Source organism: Tauraco erythrolophus, chromosome 7 (genome assembly GCF_009769465.1).
Source record: "Tauraco erythrolophus isolate bTauEry1 chromosome 7, bTauEry1.pri, whole genome shotgun sequence".
Classification (NCBI taxonomy): Eukaryota; Metazoa; Chordata; class Aves; order Musophagiformes; family Musophagidae; genus Tauraco; species Tauraco erythrolophus.
Genome location: NC_141471.1, coordinates 62,109,462 through 62,126,305, shown reverse-complemented (window position 1 = coordinate 62,126,305; position 16,844 = coordinate 62,109,462). Strand labels below are relative to the sequence as shown.

Sequence of the window (16,844 nt, the reverse complement as noted above, 5' to 3'; positions counted from 1 at the left end):
AGATGCACTGCATTTGTTTCATGTTCCACTTAAATATCATCAGAGACTTTACTTTTAGAAGGTGGTGACATAGTATATGGAATGCATTGATGGAAGTAATGTTGAATCTCTGCAAGAAACTTTAAAATTTTCCACGGGAAATAATTGGCAGCTTCCCAAGCTACATAATTATAGGACAGTCAGAGTGTATAATTAAAGTTAACAGTGAAGAAAATGATTGGAATAAAGCTTTGTGACAGATCATTTTATTTTTTTTTTGTTCTTTTGGAGCAGACAAGACCCTTCCAGTTCCAATTTGCTTCCTTCCAAAACTACTTCAGCTTCATGTTCTATTAATTTTAAAAATAAAATTATAAGTTACCATTTAAACCAGACTTTTTTCAGTGCAGACATCTTGAGATTTTTTTCTTACTGGAAACTTGTAGCAGTGTGCCTTTGAAACTTTCCTGAGTGTAAAAAGGGCCTGAGGAAAAAACTTTCCATGGAAAATACCATTATGCCACCATTGCTATTAGTATCTCCATTTATTGGTGCTTTGTCGTCGATTCATTTGGGAATTTGTGGTGCAAGACTATTAAGATCCATGTTGTTTTTAAGACACAATGATGAGAGAGGTGTAAATATATGAAACTGGAATATTTTGTATGCACATGTGTTTGTAGGTGTGTATTCATTTGCCAGATTTTGTTTTTTTGTAGTCATGCACTTCAGTGATTGCTACTGTTGATGTAAAATAATGATCCTTACTTAATTTGGTGTAGAGTGCAAGCTGAAGGAAGCAAAATGGAGCGCTGCTTTTATTTGTAACTCAAAAGGAGAACTTAGGTAGTTGTTGTCCTGTGTTTAAATGTGCCATGTTTGTGCCTGGGACGCTTCTGTAGAAAAACCAACTTTGCGGTTTTGGTACGTTGACCCTTATATGTGCAGTCAATGTTCATTCAGCTGGTTTTGATGGCAGGCAGCACAATCAAAGCTGCTGCTCCAGTTGGGAGTGGACCACCGTTCATCTTGGAACTTGGCTAATTGAACTGTTTCCAGGCAGAAAGAGCAGATGCCATTGAGTAAACTGAATTTACAGTAACCACACCTCAGCTTCTAATGCACTGCCATTTAAATATTCCCTTGTTTTACGTTTTCCTCACAGACATCTAACTATAGTGATAACCTTCATCTAGGAGGGAGTGTAGGATTTTACTTGGAGGCCATTGTATTTCACAGTTAAGTCAGCTGAGTCACAAAGAAGTCCTACACAACCTTGTCTCTGGTGGGGTCCACGTTTCTCATTCTAATGAATTTGCTTTTGATGACTGTCAAGATCATAGAATCATAGAATGGTTTGGGTTGGAAGGGACCTCAAAGATCATCTAGTTCCAACCCCCCTGCCATAGGCAGGGAAATCCTCCACTACACCAGGTTTCCCAAAGCCTCATCCAACCTGGCCTTGAACACCTCCAGGGATGGGGCATCCACAACTTCTCTGGGCAACCTGTTCCAGTACCTCACCACCCTCAATGTAAAGAATTTCTTTCTTATATCTAACCTATATCTCCCCTCTTTCAGTTTAAATCCATTGCCCCTTGTCCTATCACTACACACCCTTGTTCTGTATTTTTCTTCTGCACTTACATCCAGCCATATTCTAGCAGGTCTTACTGCTTGTGTGAGGTGAGAGTCTGCCTTGAGAAGATACGTACTTTGCTCGTTTTGTTTAAGCACAAGAGGTTGGTGCTTCGGGCAGAAACTGCAAATAAACTTAGTAGCTCCAGGTCTGAGTGTGGGCTGTCCGTCTCTTTGGATTCTGCCCAGGTGTCTACCCAAGTTTATGCCCAATTCTTTGCCATTTATTAGATTAGTAGGTTCTTCATCTATGTAGGGAAACATAAACGTTCCTTGGAAAGAGATCATTTTTCTGTAGCCTGAAATTCAAGTCCCTCATCTGTAGAAGGGAAGGTTTATCCCTTTTCCCACTGATTTTATCTATTTCATGCAAATATTTGTTAGATATCGAATGTAAAATTTTCCGTGTAAAACATTGTTACCAGGGTGGGAAACCAGTGTTTAAATCCATGCTGGAAAATTGGGCTTATTAATCCTTTGGTATGTTTTATACTGAATCCATTACTCTATTTTTGTGAATGATATGTAAGATATTTAGTGGTGTGCTCCTAAATTTTCTTTTCTTGTGTTTAAAACAAATTTTAAAAGTTATTAAGATTTTCCAAATCAAAATAATGTTTGGGCTTTGGTTGCGATGAGTTATTTTGATTACGTGAAAATTAAAAATCGAGCTCATTTAGGGTCAGTAGTAGAAAATCCCCTTTCCCCTGCATCTCTTGAGGTAGAAAATAGGTTATTCACACAGCTGTGGTGCAGAGACACTTCTTCCTCAGCAGCTACTTGAGTGGTTGCTTTTAGGGAGGAGGGAGTTCTTTTCCTTTTGAAGCTTTCAGAAGTCACAGTGGAGGAGCAGGTGCTGTCTGCGAGCGCCGGTGATGCAGGCAGGGAGATTGCTGGCATCCTGCAGAGACCTTTCAGAACTTTAATGGGTTGAGTCACAGTCAGGCTGTCTGCCGTACACTTTCTAACCCATGCAGTCGTATAGGAGGCTGCCCACACATCCTTCCGCCAATTCACAACGTCTCCTCGTGCCTACTCGTTCCAACCTGATCAGATGTGAGTAGTCCAACGTATAATTTCAGCATTTTCTGAAATAACACAGAGCTCGATTTCTGCCATCCCATTTTTTTCTTCCCCCAGAAATGATAGGAAAAAGGATGTGATTTATTTCTGTTCTGCTAAAGGTAGAGAGAAAAGTGAGCTTTGTTACGTGAGTCTTCCTGATGTGTCTCATGAAGGAAGGCAGTTTTCCATGAGACTTAATTGCCCAAGTCCTGTGGTTCCAGCCCGTTAATGTGTTATTGTCTTCTCTTTTCTCTGCCAGTCTTTTCATTCTCTGTTAGAATCATAGAATCCCAGAATGGTTTGGGTTGGAAGGGACCTCAAAGATCATCTAGTTCCAACCCCCCTGCCATGGGCAGGGACGCCTTCCACTACACTTTCTTACCTTCCACTCAGATATCAAACTGTTTCTGCTCATAACAACGCACCAGGAAGTTGTGTGGTTTTGCTCCGAGGGCCTCCTTCTGCAGTAAGGAGGAAAAAACCTGGAGTGACTGATAGCAGCACAAACACAAAGTCAGTACTGAGGGAGGAAGAGAATTGTCAGGGAGTCTCGGCACCCTCTGCACATCCCTGTGTGATAGGTGCTCTGGGATACGTATGACAGTGTTACAGTCCTGCATATGTTCAGATGGCTTCTCACCGTTCATACAGCACACCTGAACTTGTCCCACTTAAATGGAAGCTGTTGGCTAAACTATGTCCTGATCCAGAGAGGATCCAGAAGTTGTGGCAAGCCTAGCTGTTGTCTTCAGAAGGTTTTGAATCATATCACGAGTTGCAGCAGTAGCACAGAAAGATTTGGCTGGGTTTTGTGGAGCCACAGTCTCTCCACCTGCAAAGCTGAGGTGCATATGCATAGGGAGAGAAGATGACCAGCTATGGAGTCTCACAGGTTTTCCCATTTACTCCATACCAGGAGCTTTTGTGATACAACTCTTAACTGCCAGTCTCATTGATAAAGGTTGATGCTTTTCTAATATATCCATACCACAACAATGTTAGGGCATTAATAGGGCCTGTTTCAAATCATGAAAGAAAACAAAATTCAAAAACTTGCTGTATTTTTCAGGTACTGCAGGTCCCTGCCCTCCTCCTCTGCCACAGGTGAGCAAGGAGTGGATTGCAGGGAAAGCATTGCCTTCTGACATTTGTGTGGGGCATGGAGGGAGAGGGCTGGCTGGAAGTTTTCAAACTGGACCGGATCAAGACGAAAGCACTTAGCCTGTGCCTGTGGGGAGTGAAGAGCACATCCTGGTGCCACTTCGGAAGATGACATGGCAACTGGGCCTTCTCATCTTGGGTCTTACCACCATGCTTTCCAATGATTTGGTTGGTTCTGCATGGAGTGGCAAAGAAAGGAGGAAGATACATAATATTTCAAGACAAACCGTTGTGTGCTTAGCTTTTGATGGAAAATGAAGGCAATACAATCATGCTTCATGCTAAGGTATTTGTGTGAGAAGCAACGTTTATTGCTAGGTGGAGCAACTACAGAACCATCCAAATTTAGCTTTTAATAGTTGGACCCTAGATTTGTTTTAAGAAGATGGAAAAAACCACACCATAATTTTCCAGAAGAAAACCAACTGTTGCAAATTTTAAGCCATCTTTGTTAGAAGTGTTTTATGGCTGCAGAGTCAATCACTGGCTGTAATATTACCACGACACTTGGAATTCACCCTCTTACCTATATGTTGTTATATATGACATAATCAGATGCTTTTCCTTTCCCTTCTGCCCTCTATGACTGTATCCCTGTCTCCTGGCCGCTTTGCCGTAGTGGGTTCCGTGCCTTCTGTTAGTGGTTCTCCCTGGGAGCAACAGGTTATGGTGCAATTCCTCACCCCGTGCGCTGGTTATCCCCCAGGGGCTTATTCATAGTTGTGCATGACAAGGCACATATCAGACTCTTAGTGACTGATCCTTAGCATGGTCATGTAACTAGATATTCCTCAAACAAGGCATGGCTTTGCTTGTGTTTCACATCAATGGCTCCTTTCTTTCTCGTTATCTGTAGTAGGTCTCGTCTCTTCTCTCAAATCTCAACAAATTGCAATTCTACTGCCTTCCTGAGGAAAGCAGACGTAACTGTTGCTTTATTTTAGTTTTGCCACGAGGAATTCCTGTAATGCCTCGGGAACGCAAAGGAAGGGTGAGATAAAGGAGAGAGGAAGCATGGGAAATTGAAAATAAAATAATGAAGGTAAAAAGACAGGTTAGAGGGGACAGTGCTGAGTGAAGGATCTTGGAAGAACAGTGATGCTGAAGTTGGGGCAAATGACAAACTGCCTTAGGAGGAAAGCAATATTGGTGAAGAGGATGAATGGAAACTGAGTCTGTCTGAGTCTGTCTGAGTCTGTCCCTTATCCTTCTCAGAAAGCATATCCTTAGGACTCGATTCCTAGACTGACTTAAAGCATCTAAATGAAGAGGGAATGGTGAAGCCTACTGTAGGTAATAAGGAAGCTTAGGAAAAAGAAGAGCAGTGTGAAGAAAAGGAAGAGCATCCTTGCAGTTTTTGGATATTGAATGCTGCCTGACTTTTCGTTCTGAGTCTATGGAGGTTTTTACCATCTTTACTAAGTAGCTCTGCAAACCTCTTGGCGTTAACCTACAGCAGACTGCTAGAAAACTTGCTCTCTGTTCGTGCAGGATCATTTTAGATGGTACTACAAAATAGGTCTGGGGAAATGCTCCTTTTCAGTAGTGCAGCAGTGCTTCTTGAACTGTCTGCTGTGGGATTTATTATAAGTGTTGATGCAGCTATAGTGGATCTTGCCTTCCACCTCTGTATTTGCTTCCTGATCATAATGACTCTCTGTTCCCTTGCCAAGCTCTGAGGCTGGTTCAGAAATCTGAGAATTACATCTGCAGTTGCTGTGGGCAGTATACTTTGGGCCGATTTCATCTTTAATGTGAGGGATTAAGGGACTGGCTAAGACGATATTCCTTCCCACTGAAGGAGGAATATTTCTTTCTGGTGGTTTCATCCTTCTAGATTTTGATGAGGAAGCTTTGGAATATACCTGTCTTTAAGACTTTTCCTTCTGTCACTCATTAACTCTTAGTTGCAGGTATAAGCTTCATTATTGAAGCTGATGGCAGATTTTTAAGCCCATGGTAGTCAAACGTAGAAAATCCTTCATTTAGTCCCCTGCCTCCCTGAGGATGTGTTTTGTGCTCCTGAGGTAGTGACAGACTTGATGAATAATTCAATGGAAGATCATAAAGGAACACTGGCGTAAAGTTGGAAAACCTTTCAATTTTGGTTTTTCTGCTACTGGAGATTTTGCGTTATTCTTCTGTGATCTTGGTGTGACGTTTGAATTATAGAATCACACAGAATCACAGAATGTTAGGGATTGGAAGGGACCTCAAAGGATCATCTAGTCCAATCCCCCTGCCAGAGCAGGACCACCTAGATCAGATCACACAAGAACACGTCCAGGCAGGTTTTGATCTCCAGAGAAGGAGACTCCACAACCTCCTTCGTTTAATCCAACCTCAATTAATTTTGACATTTTCCTCCTCCAACCTTTTGAGGTTTTCCTCCTCCAACCTCAATTAATTTTGTGTTATTGTTCCTGCTATTGGTAGATATCTTGTAAAGGCAAGTGAGCCTTCTTTGAGTGATGCTGAGCATTATTGATTGTGATACAAGGGGAAAGTACAAAAGATCTTGCAGTTAAAAATGAGAACTGAACATACCTCTCAGGAGAAATGTTCTTTCCTGCATCTCTCTAAATGCCTTGTTGGACTATTGGATGTTGAAGGGCTGCCTTGCACTTCTTGAAAAGACTTTTGGCTTCAGAGGAAATGTGGTAGATCATATCCCAGAAGAAACTCAGCTCTCACCCATTGCTGACCAACGCTGCCTGAAATTTCTACCTAGGGAAACACAATCAAGCCTTCATTTATCTTTCTGGTCACTGTTTGATTTTGTTTGGAAATTGAGAAATGTTTCAGTAGGAATTTGTAAATAAGAGAGGAGAAATATATATATATTAGGTGACTTAAAAATAATAAAAACTGTACACGTCTGTATTCTGCTACAAATGCTGTCAAATTCCCATGCCTTAATGGGCTACAGAGTTTCGTCTGTAGAAATGTCAAGAAAATGGATAACAGTGGTTTCCTAAAAATTTCACCTCCTTGCATTGTTGAAAACATTTTAAAACCTCTTCCTTTCTTCTCTTCTCCTAGTCAATTCATCTCATTCTTCTTGTGATATAATTTTATTCGCTTCTCTCACTCTATGCTTCTCTCACTCGCTTTCTATTTTTTCCTTCCTTTTTCTGAGCTGCAGGGTTTTTTTTTTTTGTTTTGTTTTGGGGCTTTTTTTTAAAGAACAATCTACTTTCTAAAAAATCAATTCTCTCCTGTCTCGCTTTTTAATGTCTTTTCATCTCAAACTTTTCCTGGCTGCTCTCTTGGTAATTTTTTTCCCCTTTTGTTTTCATTTTATTGAGATTTTTGTCTGGATTTTTTTGCTTTTCCCTAAAGAAAAAACGTATGTTGTTGTTGAGTGTTACACATCGTGGTGGTTTTCTGCTTTGCCTCATGGTAATGAGCAGCATTGATCAATGGAACAGAGGAAGAGAAGAGGATCTGCAGCATTTAGTACTCCCGTACCATGAGCTGGTTTTGTGTTTTGTCTGTATAACATCTGGCATGTTAGAAGTCACGTTTCCATGTTGGGCCTTCTCAGTTCTGTAGCTCTGCAAGGACTGAAGAAAGGAAAAACTGGAGTAGATTCTTAATATCAAAGTAAAGGGCAGTCAGGCAGATCAGAGTCGAGGTAGGACTGAAGGAAGATGGAATATGAGCCAGCAGTGAGCCCAGGTGGCCAAGAAGGCCAACAGCATCCTGGCTTGTATCAGAAACAGTGTGACCAGCAGGACTGGGGAAGTGATCATGCCCCTGTACTCAGCACTGGTGGGGCCGCACCGCAAATACTGTGTCCAGTTTCGGGCCCCTCACTACGAGAAAGACATTGAGGTGCTGGAGCGTGTCCAGAGAAGAGCAACGGAGCTGGAGAAGGGTCTGGAGCACAAGTCCTGTGAGGAGCAGCTGAGGGAACTGGGGTTGTTTAGCCTGGAGAAAGGGAGGCTGAGGGGAGACCTTGTCGCTCTCTACAACTACCTGAAAGGAGGTTGTAGCGAGGTGGGTGTTGGTAACAAGCAATAGGACAAGAGGAAATGGCCTCAAGTTGCGCCAGGGGAAGCTTAGATTAGATATTAGGAAAAATTTATTCACTGAAAAGGTTGTCAGGCATTGGGACAGGCTGCCCAGGGAAGTGGTGGAGTCCTCCTCCCTGGATATATTTAAAAGACACGTAGATGTGATGTTTAGGGACGTGGTTTAGTGGTGGACTCGTCATTGTTAGGTTAACGGTTGGACTCGATGATCATAAGGGTCTTTTCCAGCGTAAATGATTCTGTGGTGCTAAGAGTTCTCCTGAAATGTTTCTACCTTCCATGGTTTCTGTGTTTAAATATTTGTTTTCCCCAAGCAAAATTTAACTACCATACCTGCCGATTGTGAAATCTCTGGCGGATCTGCAACTTGCTGTGGGTTTGTGAGGAGGAGGAGGAGGAAGATAATAGAGTGCAGCCACTTCATAAGCATTAATGATAGACCTCCGTTTGAAGGAGGGTTGTGTGGGCTTTGTGACTTCCTCACTGCCTTCCTGTCCTTGGTAAAATAACAGTTAGGATAGAAACGTGAATCAAGCCAGCAGTATGCTCTGTAGAAATACAGAAGCATTTTCAGTCTAGAGCTGCGTGTTATATTTCTTCCCTGCTATTGTTTTCACCTGTTTATGAAGAAAACGTGTCCATTCCCTGTTTATTTCTCCTCCATAAAGTGATGAAGGAAATAACATTAAAATCATGCCCTTATCAGCTGTATTTATGGCATTTTACTTTGGAACAGGATATGAGTCGCGAAGTCGTGAAAAGAGTATTACAAATAGAATAATGAATGTTGTGAATCTGTTGCCAAGATTAGGAATGATTTCTCTTTGAGTGTTTATAAGAAACTTTTTTTTTTTCCTCTCTCTTTTCACCATTGCTGTTTCTCACAGAAGATTCGTACCTGTCAAATTTGCCTGCAGATCTTTAGATGTAGTAAAGGGCCTTCCATCTCCCTTTCCTGCAGAACTGTGACATGTCAGCTCTGCCTTATTTTGCACAGCAAAGGCTGAAGGATGATGCTTGCAGGGAAGTGTGTCTGAGCAGCATTTCGAGGCTGCTTTACATATTGATTACTCAAATTGCCATTTAATTTGCTGTGTAGCAATACGCAGTGCCTTTACTCTTTCCCTGGCGTTCGTATTGATTGCTGTAATTCTGCCGTACGTTATATGCATATATGGTGTTACCATTAAATATTTACGTGCTCATGAAATGTTAATGTGTCGGGTTAATGTGAAACTCAACGAAATGCATTTGCCAGAAGCGAGCAGGAGTGCTGAGCCGTGTGCTTCCCTTCCCCTCCCCCTTACCCTTTCATTTTGCCTCTCCATTGATTTTATTACCAGTGTCTCTCTGCTGTATCTAAATCTGTGTCAAAGCAGCCCCCTGCTCCAATATGCAGATTTTATGTTTTATTATGTGAGAGATAAAACACAGTGATAATAAAAGAAGAGAAGTGATCTCAGGGAGGTGTGGACGCAGCTTTACAATGTGCTCGTGCTGCTCTATCATCGCTCCTGCGTTTGGGGATGGAAATGTAGCACTGTGCTCCATGAAAGAGGCTGAAGCAGGATGACTCATCCAGAATGCAAAGTCGTGTTCACGTGTTCCGTGGAACAGTGGCTGCAGCAACGTAAAATAAAAATTGCAGGGGTGTTTCTGTGATGTGGTGCAGCTGTTATCCAGAGATGACGTGGAGCCAATTAGATGTAATTTAAACCAGAACTTTTAGAAGGAAAAGTAACGCCTCTTGGCAGACTGGTGAACGTGATTCTGACACCGTCCTCTTGGAAAAGCCCAGTAAAAATGTGTGTGGGTCAAATATTTATCATATTCCTCAAGACTTGCTAAGCTGCTGTGGGAAGTCTAGATGATTTTAAGAAAAACAACGGACAACACTGGAAAAGAAAAGAAAGCAATCGTCCCCTCTCGTGACACAGAGAGCAGCCGTGCTTTTCCATCCCTGGGTGATGGGTTGGGAGCACAGTGCCAGCTAGAGGATGCCCTTTGTGCAGTAGCACTAAAATGCCTGGCGAAGAGGCTTTTTGGCATGCTGTGTGAAGCACATAACTTTCCTACTTGCTTCTGGGGTTTCACTCTTTTTCCGCTTTCACCTTTAACTGCTTCGCAGAGAAGGCTTCTGCACGTGAAAGAACGTGAAACAGTCACAACTAAGATCTGGGGAGGGAGGGAAAGGTTTTGCTGGCATCCAGCGTTCCATCGATCCTCTGCACCACCACGTTGTTTTGAGTGAAGTTCCAGCCTTGGAGCCTTTTGTAAAGCTTGCTTTGCTGCCAAAATTGAGAACTATAAACCAAACAAACAAGCAAAAAAAAACACAAAACAACCCAAACGAAAAACACAGCCAAAAAAAAGCCAAACAAACAAAAAACATGATGGAGACAGGAGGAATGCAGAGCAGAGACCGATGTTGAAACACCTGTTTGTGAAGAAAATTTAGAGAGCCTTTGAGGTTCTCTGGTGCTTGGCAAAATCTCTTACCTTTGAAATTAATTTTCTTCCTCTGTCCCTTGTCCCCAGGCTATGCAGCAGCTGTTTAAGATGTGTTTTGTTTCTTTTTTTTAAAGCTGGTGGCAAAGCTTGTTACTGCAAAGACAATTCTTACTGCAAATCTGGTTTTACCATTTGTGGGTTTTTTTTTCCCCTCAGCCCCTATTTTGCTCTCTTTGCAGGCTCACAGCTTCAATGAAGTCCATAGTATTTTTATAACCGATTTTTTCATCTACAGTGAAATGATGTATCTGATGCGGCGTAGCTTAATGGGTATAAAAATGTCCAAGGCATTCTTTTCTCCCATTTATTTGGCAGTGTCACTCAACTGAGAATATAAAGGCTCTCCTTGAGTTGTTTTTGCAGCACTCATGGGCTTGATGCAAGAGTGATTCCTGAAATGTCTTGCACGCAAGCACAAGGTGCTTCCATAATGGAGAAAATACGCACATTTTCTTCATTTGTGAACTTAAGTGTGATTTTTGGATACTTGGACTTTTTTTTGAACCTGAATCCAAAATGCAATTTTGGTCCCTTTTGGTTTGTTGTTTTTTTTTTTTGTTTTGTTTGTGTTTAATATAGTTACTTCTATATATAATAATGTCTATAAATTATTATATCTAATTTCTTTTAACTGACAAATTTGAAATGAAACTATTTCTTTCTCTTTGGCATCTACTGCATCTTTTTTAAGCCCGGGGTGATGCAAAACAGCAATGTTGCATATGAAAAAGCTTCCCAGTTGTTCATGCTGTGTTGCTGACTGCCTCAGACATAGGTCCTGGCCATGGGCTTAGCTCCTGAGGAAGGGCTAAGGTTTATGAAAAAGAAGCCTCCACGTACGGTTTCCTAAATTCAACCTGGTGTATCTTGTAAACGTTGGATTTCCTAAATTCAACCTGTTGTATCTTGTAAATGTTGGATGTGAAGGATGGTACTTCATGGGTTTTTCAAACTGATTATTTTCCACTTTGAATTCCTCCTTCAGATTGTCCTGGAGAACAGCAGTCGAGAAGACAAGCATGAGTGCCCGTTTGGCCGAAGTAGCATTGAGCTGACAAAGATGCTGTGCGAAATCCTGAAAGTAGGAGAGCTACGTAAGTTGACCCGTTTGTTTGACCTCTAAGAACCATCGGGTGAGTTCAGTGATACCTAAAAGTCTATTTCAATGCAAGAATCTTCTTCCAAGAATCATTGCTCAGCGTGGTCACATATTGTACGCTGGCACTCAGAATGACTGTGCCTGTTTTTCTGTGTCTCTTAGTAATTTGTGGACATACCAGCGATGAGGGTTGAGTAGGGGAAATGGGCACCTGGTGTTTGAATCCCTTCTGTGTGAAAGAAGGCAGCTGCATCATTTCCAGAGGGGTCAGTTAGTTTCCTGTGGAGTGATTTGGTGTAGTAGACTTCATGGTTTTACCATGGTTTTGTATGTGTGTCATAGTCATTCTTTGTGGGGTTGCTCATCTAAACTGACACATCCTGTTTTCTCTTAGATATCTAAAGCTCTATCTAAATACCAGATGATATATGTATCATTTATTCTAACAGTGTGATACGAAATACTGTATTTTAATACAGAATGAACAAGCTATCTTTGGCGTTGATTGCAGTCCCTTGAAAAATTGTTAGATACTATCAAACAGAAGAACATGTCTATAGCTTCATTAGTCTAGAGTGTTGGTGTTTAACTCTATCAATATATATAAACTTCATTTACCCATCAATAATGTTTTGGATCCAGCTGCAGTCTGTTTTGGCTAGCAGTACCACAAGCTTCATTTTCTTGCTGCACAAGCAGGGGGCACAACTGAGATGCTTTGTTTCCTTCAGAGATGTTTTCTTCCTTTTGATTTTTTTTTCTCTAATAAAGATTTTTCTTTTACCTTTACACCCAAATCCACAAAATGTAGTGAGAAGAGCAATGCTGAAGGCAGCAGGATATGGTATCATTGGTTCTTGTTTCTACCAGCTCTGCAACAGACATTAAAAGCTCTGTTTTAAAAGTATGATTTGGCTGTTAATGCATCTAGAGCTTTTAAATGCAGTGTCTTGAGAAAATTTATTGACCAAAGGAAAAATCTATCTCTGTGCAATGGGCTGGGAGAAAACCTGATCATTGCTTGCAGTTTCCAAACTGGCACTTGGTATTTGATGAACCCAGATGAGTGGTATGATGTTTACTTTTGAATACTGCCCTAGGTAAACCAGAGTTGGCAAGGAGCATTCACTACATCTATAAATAAACAGTTTAGTAAGTGTTTTAGATGTATGGCAATGGTAATCTGTTGTATAAGATTCAGACTGTAGCAGATATGTCATCCTTAAATTAACCTCACTGCTGCATTTGAGGTATCTAATGCTGAATCATGCATGATAAGTCTGTCAGAGTTTTTCTGCTGGTAAATGTAGGAAGGACATATCATCTCAACAAAGCTGTAAGCCTATTTGAATTAAGTGCTAAAGATGAATTTTATTTTTACAAATGCATAGAAAACTATCCGAAATTCAAAGTATGGCTTTGTACATGGTGTTCTTGTATGTGTCCCTTCATTCCATGGGACTCGTGCTGCACTTTGCTGCCAAGAAGGGTCATTGATCTAGAGGTTAGCCTGATGTCTCAGACTGCTTCTTCCTTTCTGTGTCATAAGAAGTCATTCAGTAATTAAACCTCGTTTTTTGGGTTTGCTGTCCACATGCAGGGGGCTGTCAGTAGGTAGATGATTTGCCATGTGTGGTGCTGTTTGTTCCAATTGCTTCTGACTTCTACGGATAGCTCCTTTCATGTTTTAACTTTTTCGTTATCTGATCTTTTAAAGTGGGGACTATGAATAAAATAAGAGGATTTGGGGTGGGGGCTCAGTTACCGTATGAAGAAATGGTAAGCTATGGTAGGCTATTTTTGCTATCTTAGCTTTAGAAAAAAAATGAATTGTCGTATTTTGTGGGATTTTTTTTGGGGGGGGGACAGGGGGAGGAGTTCAGTTTGGGTTTGTCTTTTTTTGTTGTTTTTTGTTAGAGTAGCTCTAGGTTTGTATATACCACCTATAGTATGGTAAGTGTGGGGTCAGAAAGGAAACTGAAAAATTCCCCAAGGGTAGCTCTGGCTAAGAGACTTTACCTTTTAATGTCCTGAAGCCACTTGCTTTGATGTTACTAAAGCTGCAAGTCACTGGGATGCTAGGTGTGCTGGTTCGCAGCAGGCTCCTGTGGTGGTCTTTCATAGACGTGTGATGTTGTACGGAGAAGACTTGATGCTGAGGAGAAGTGCACTGGTGCTTCTGTTGGCAGAAACCAGATGTAGCATGACTGACTTCTGTAAGGTCATGCTGATCTACACCCACAGAGCATCTGTCTCTGGATGTGGCAATAAGATTGCGCCATAGCCTTACATTCCCAGGGGACAGAGCTAAGGTTACCTCTAACTCATCTTGACGATTCACCTGTTCACCAGTATGTTTCCTTAATGGCTTTGTTTATGTGGAACTCTAATTGTCATTTAAAAAGGCAGTAATAAAATACACATTAAAAATAACGTACAGAAAGCAGATTTCTTGAAAATGGCTGTCACAGATGTGCCTCTTAAATGACCTGTGATCAGCCATATATTTTGTTGAGAAGTGCAAACTAGAACTGACATCTTAGGAAAATGTACATTCAATTTTATTCTTCACTTGAAAATAAATACTGTATTGCTAAATAGGATTGGTCATCCTAAAAATCAGTAGTTACAGTTTCGGGCCAAGGTGTCCCTGGTAGTGCGTATATGTTAGGTTTCAAAATATGTATTTAGGCTGCCAGTGTTTCTTGAGAAATTCAAAACTGGTCATTATTGTGTTGGAACATAGAATTTTTTTCCTAACAGTTTCTGAATTGTATAATTTAAAAGCCACAATAAATTACCTTTTGCTCATGAAATATTCACCAGTAGAAACTTTCTTAAAGTGCAGAGTAGATAAAAGCTGCTAGAATGTCCATTATTTATGAAGAGCACTTTAATGCTGATTATATTCCCCTTGCTCCTCTGTATTAAATACCTTCAGGCAACAAGAAGAGATTTTACCATTTCTTTTTGGTCTTTCCAGCTTGTGTTCATCCCAGCAAGGACTCACAAGAAAGTGTTACAGGCATGCCACCTCTTCTGCTTTTTTATTTCCCCACATCCACGTACTGGACTTCTTCATTCTTTGACTTTGGTTCCAAAATGCTCATGACTTGGAAATTCATCTCTTCTCCGGCAAAACATTTAAGCATATGTTTTGATCTTGTGTAAGTAAAGAAATATCAAATACAAGCTGTGAGTTGAGCATATGGTAGGTGGTTTACAGAGATGGACTTGCGGAGTAGAAGAGCTAAAACTTGAGAGAGGTTGGTGTAGTGTTTAAGTAACATGGAAGTTAGAATGAAACATGTCTATAAGCCTCTTCAGTGAAATCTCTGAATCAGGAAAGAGTCGGGTATTTGACTATAAATCTTTAATCTGGTGCTACTGGTGCTGTTAAAAAGGCATGGAAGAGAAGGGCTTTACTGAGTACTTATCAAGGCGTTCCTCTTGACAAACACTATGGTCATTCTGGTCTCTCCAGTAATAGCTTCCGGTGTACATCTTGGCTAAAAAGATGGTTTGCTTCTCATGCTCTGTCTTGGAGCTGACATCAGACAGTCATACTTACCCCCAGTGATCAGTCCTCCTCCCTCTGTATGGTACGGCGCTTCGTGAACTTGTCAGTGCACCAGGGATGTGAAGCATCAAAGAGCGGAAAAGATCAGGCCATTCCTATTTCCTCCTTAGTAGCTACACAGCTGAGGTAACCTCCATCCTTCCTCTTCTTCCTTCAAGTTCCAGTACATGACATACATGCTCGGGGAGAAGGAATACCCACGGAACAGAGCCCTGGCTTTGCTGGGAGGCAGTTACATTACAGAAAAGTATAAAAGTTAAAAGCAAGATCCAAAAGACCTTCCAGAACAGAAATCAGTAAATTTAATGGGAGATTTGAAGTTCATTAAAACGTAGTATTTGTGGTAATGGAGAATTTTAAGAGCTCAGCATTTTGCATAAGTAGCCCTAATCCTCTCTGATCTGTGTCTACAATGCCACGTTCTCCGTGTCTCTGGTCAGCATGTGACACTGTTCCGACCCTCAGAACCCCTTCAAACTCCCATTCCCGATGGGAAGTGGTGCTTGACTGTCTTACCTGATTTATGCAGAACTGGTACAGCTTCCTGTAAAAGTGTTGAAAGTGATCAACTTTTCAACTTCAAGGAAGTGTTCGCTTCCTTGAAAGTGTTCAAGGCCAGGTTAGATAAGGCTTTGGGCAACCTGGTGTAGTGGAGGATTTCTCTGCCCATGGCAGGGGGGTTGGAACTAGATGATCTTTAAGGTCCCTTCCAACCCAAACCATTCTATGATTCTATGATTCCTCAGCTTGTTTCCATACCAGTTCAGCTGAAATTGTTTGGAGGTTTGTAGCTGATAGTGGGACGATAAATTAATGCTGTGTGCACTGGGGAAAGACATTGGTTCCATGGAGCAGGGTCTAAAGATGTTCATAAGCTGCTATCATGGCATGCCTGAGGTTGCTCTGTAGTTTTAAGGCACGTCAGACTTCAAGTATTTCTCAGTGTATTTTTGAGCAGAACACAGATGTTCAGCTGTCAGTGTTCCTATTTGATTGTTTTGATGGGTGGTGTTTAGGGACTTCTGCAAAAACCTGTGCTCAAGCTTTATGACAGACCGCAGGGGGTTATGCCACATGTTAGATATATGTATTATCCTGAAGCTTCTTTCGGATAAACACCGACTTCACTGGGTTTTCTTGCTTTTCTATTGTGGGGAATTTAATTGTCATGGGGTTTTGTTAGACTTGATTAGTTTATAAGGTTTTTTTTCCCTCAAAAGAGAAGATCTAAATGGCAGTGTATTATAATGCCCTTGATGCTGTTTGCACATGTTCTTGCAATGGATTTCTCATTGCAGTGATTGACCAGATTGCAGAATTGAAGTGGTCTAGAAATTCTTAGATTATTGTCCATGTATGAAATAGAATGTGCTGGGCATTAGGGGGTATACGGTGATATTCATGGTTGTGCCCGCTGAGATGAAGGTAATCAAATCTCATGCTTCAAGGAGCAGGCTGATTGCTGCAAGGGTCAGGAAGCACTTTTTCATCTTTGCACAATTTTTCCTCTGCATTGCACAATCCATAGCGTGCAGTCTAGTTTGTTTCTGTTGGTTTTTCCCTGAAAGTATATTGGTCACTGCAGGATCAACATTCCAGACCTGAGGGCTTGCCTGGTTTGATGTTCCTTTTGCTTCAGCAAATTCAGTATTTTTATAACTGAATGTCATATTTTAAAATTTTTTCCCCTTGCTTGAAAGCTAATTGCCTTTTCACCCTCCTCTTCCTCCTCCTTCTCTTAAATTTAAATAGAATAAAGCCCCAGAAATAGTAA

General features: G+C 41.2%; 1 protein-coding gene across 1 annotated transcript in view; it reads left to right on the top strand.

Moving 5' to 3' along the window:
- The window catches only part of ELMO1 (engulfment and cell motility 1), a 266,730-nt gene that overhangs the window by 95,074 nt on the left and 154,812 nt on the right, over positions 1-16,844 (top strand). The window contains 1 exon segment of the mRNA XM_086614382.1: positions 11,377-11,485. Coding sequence (XP_086470508.1) covers positions 11,377-11,485 — 109 coding nt within the window.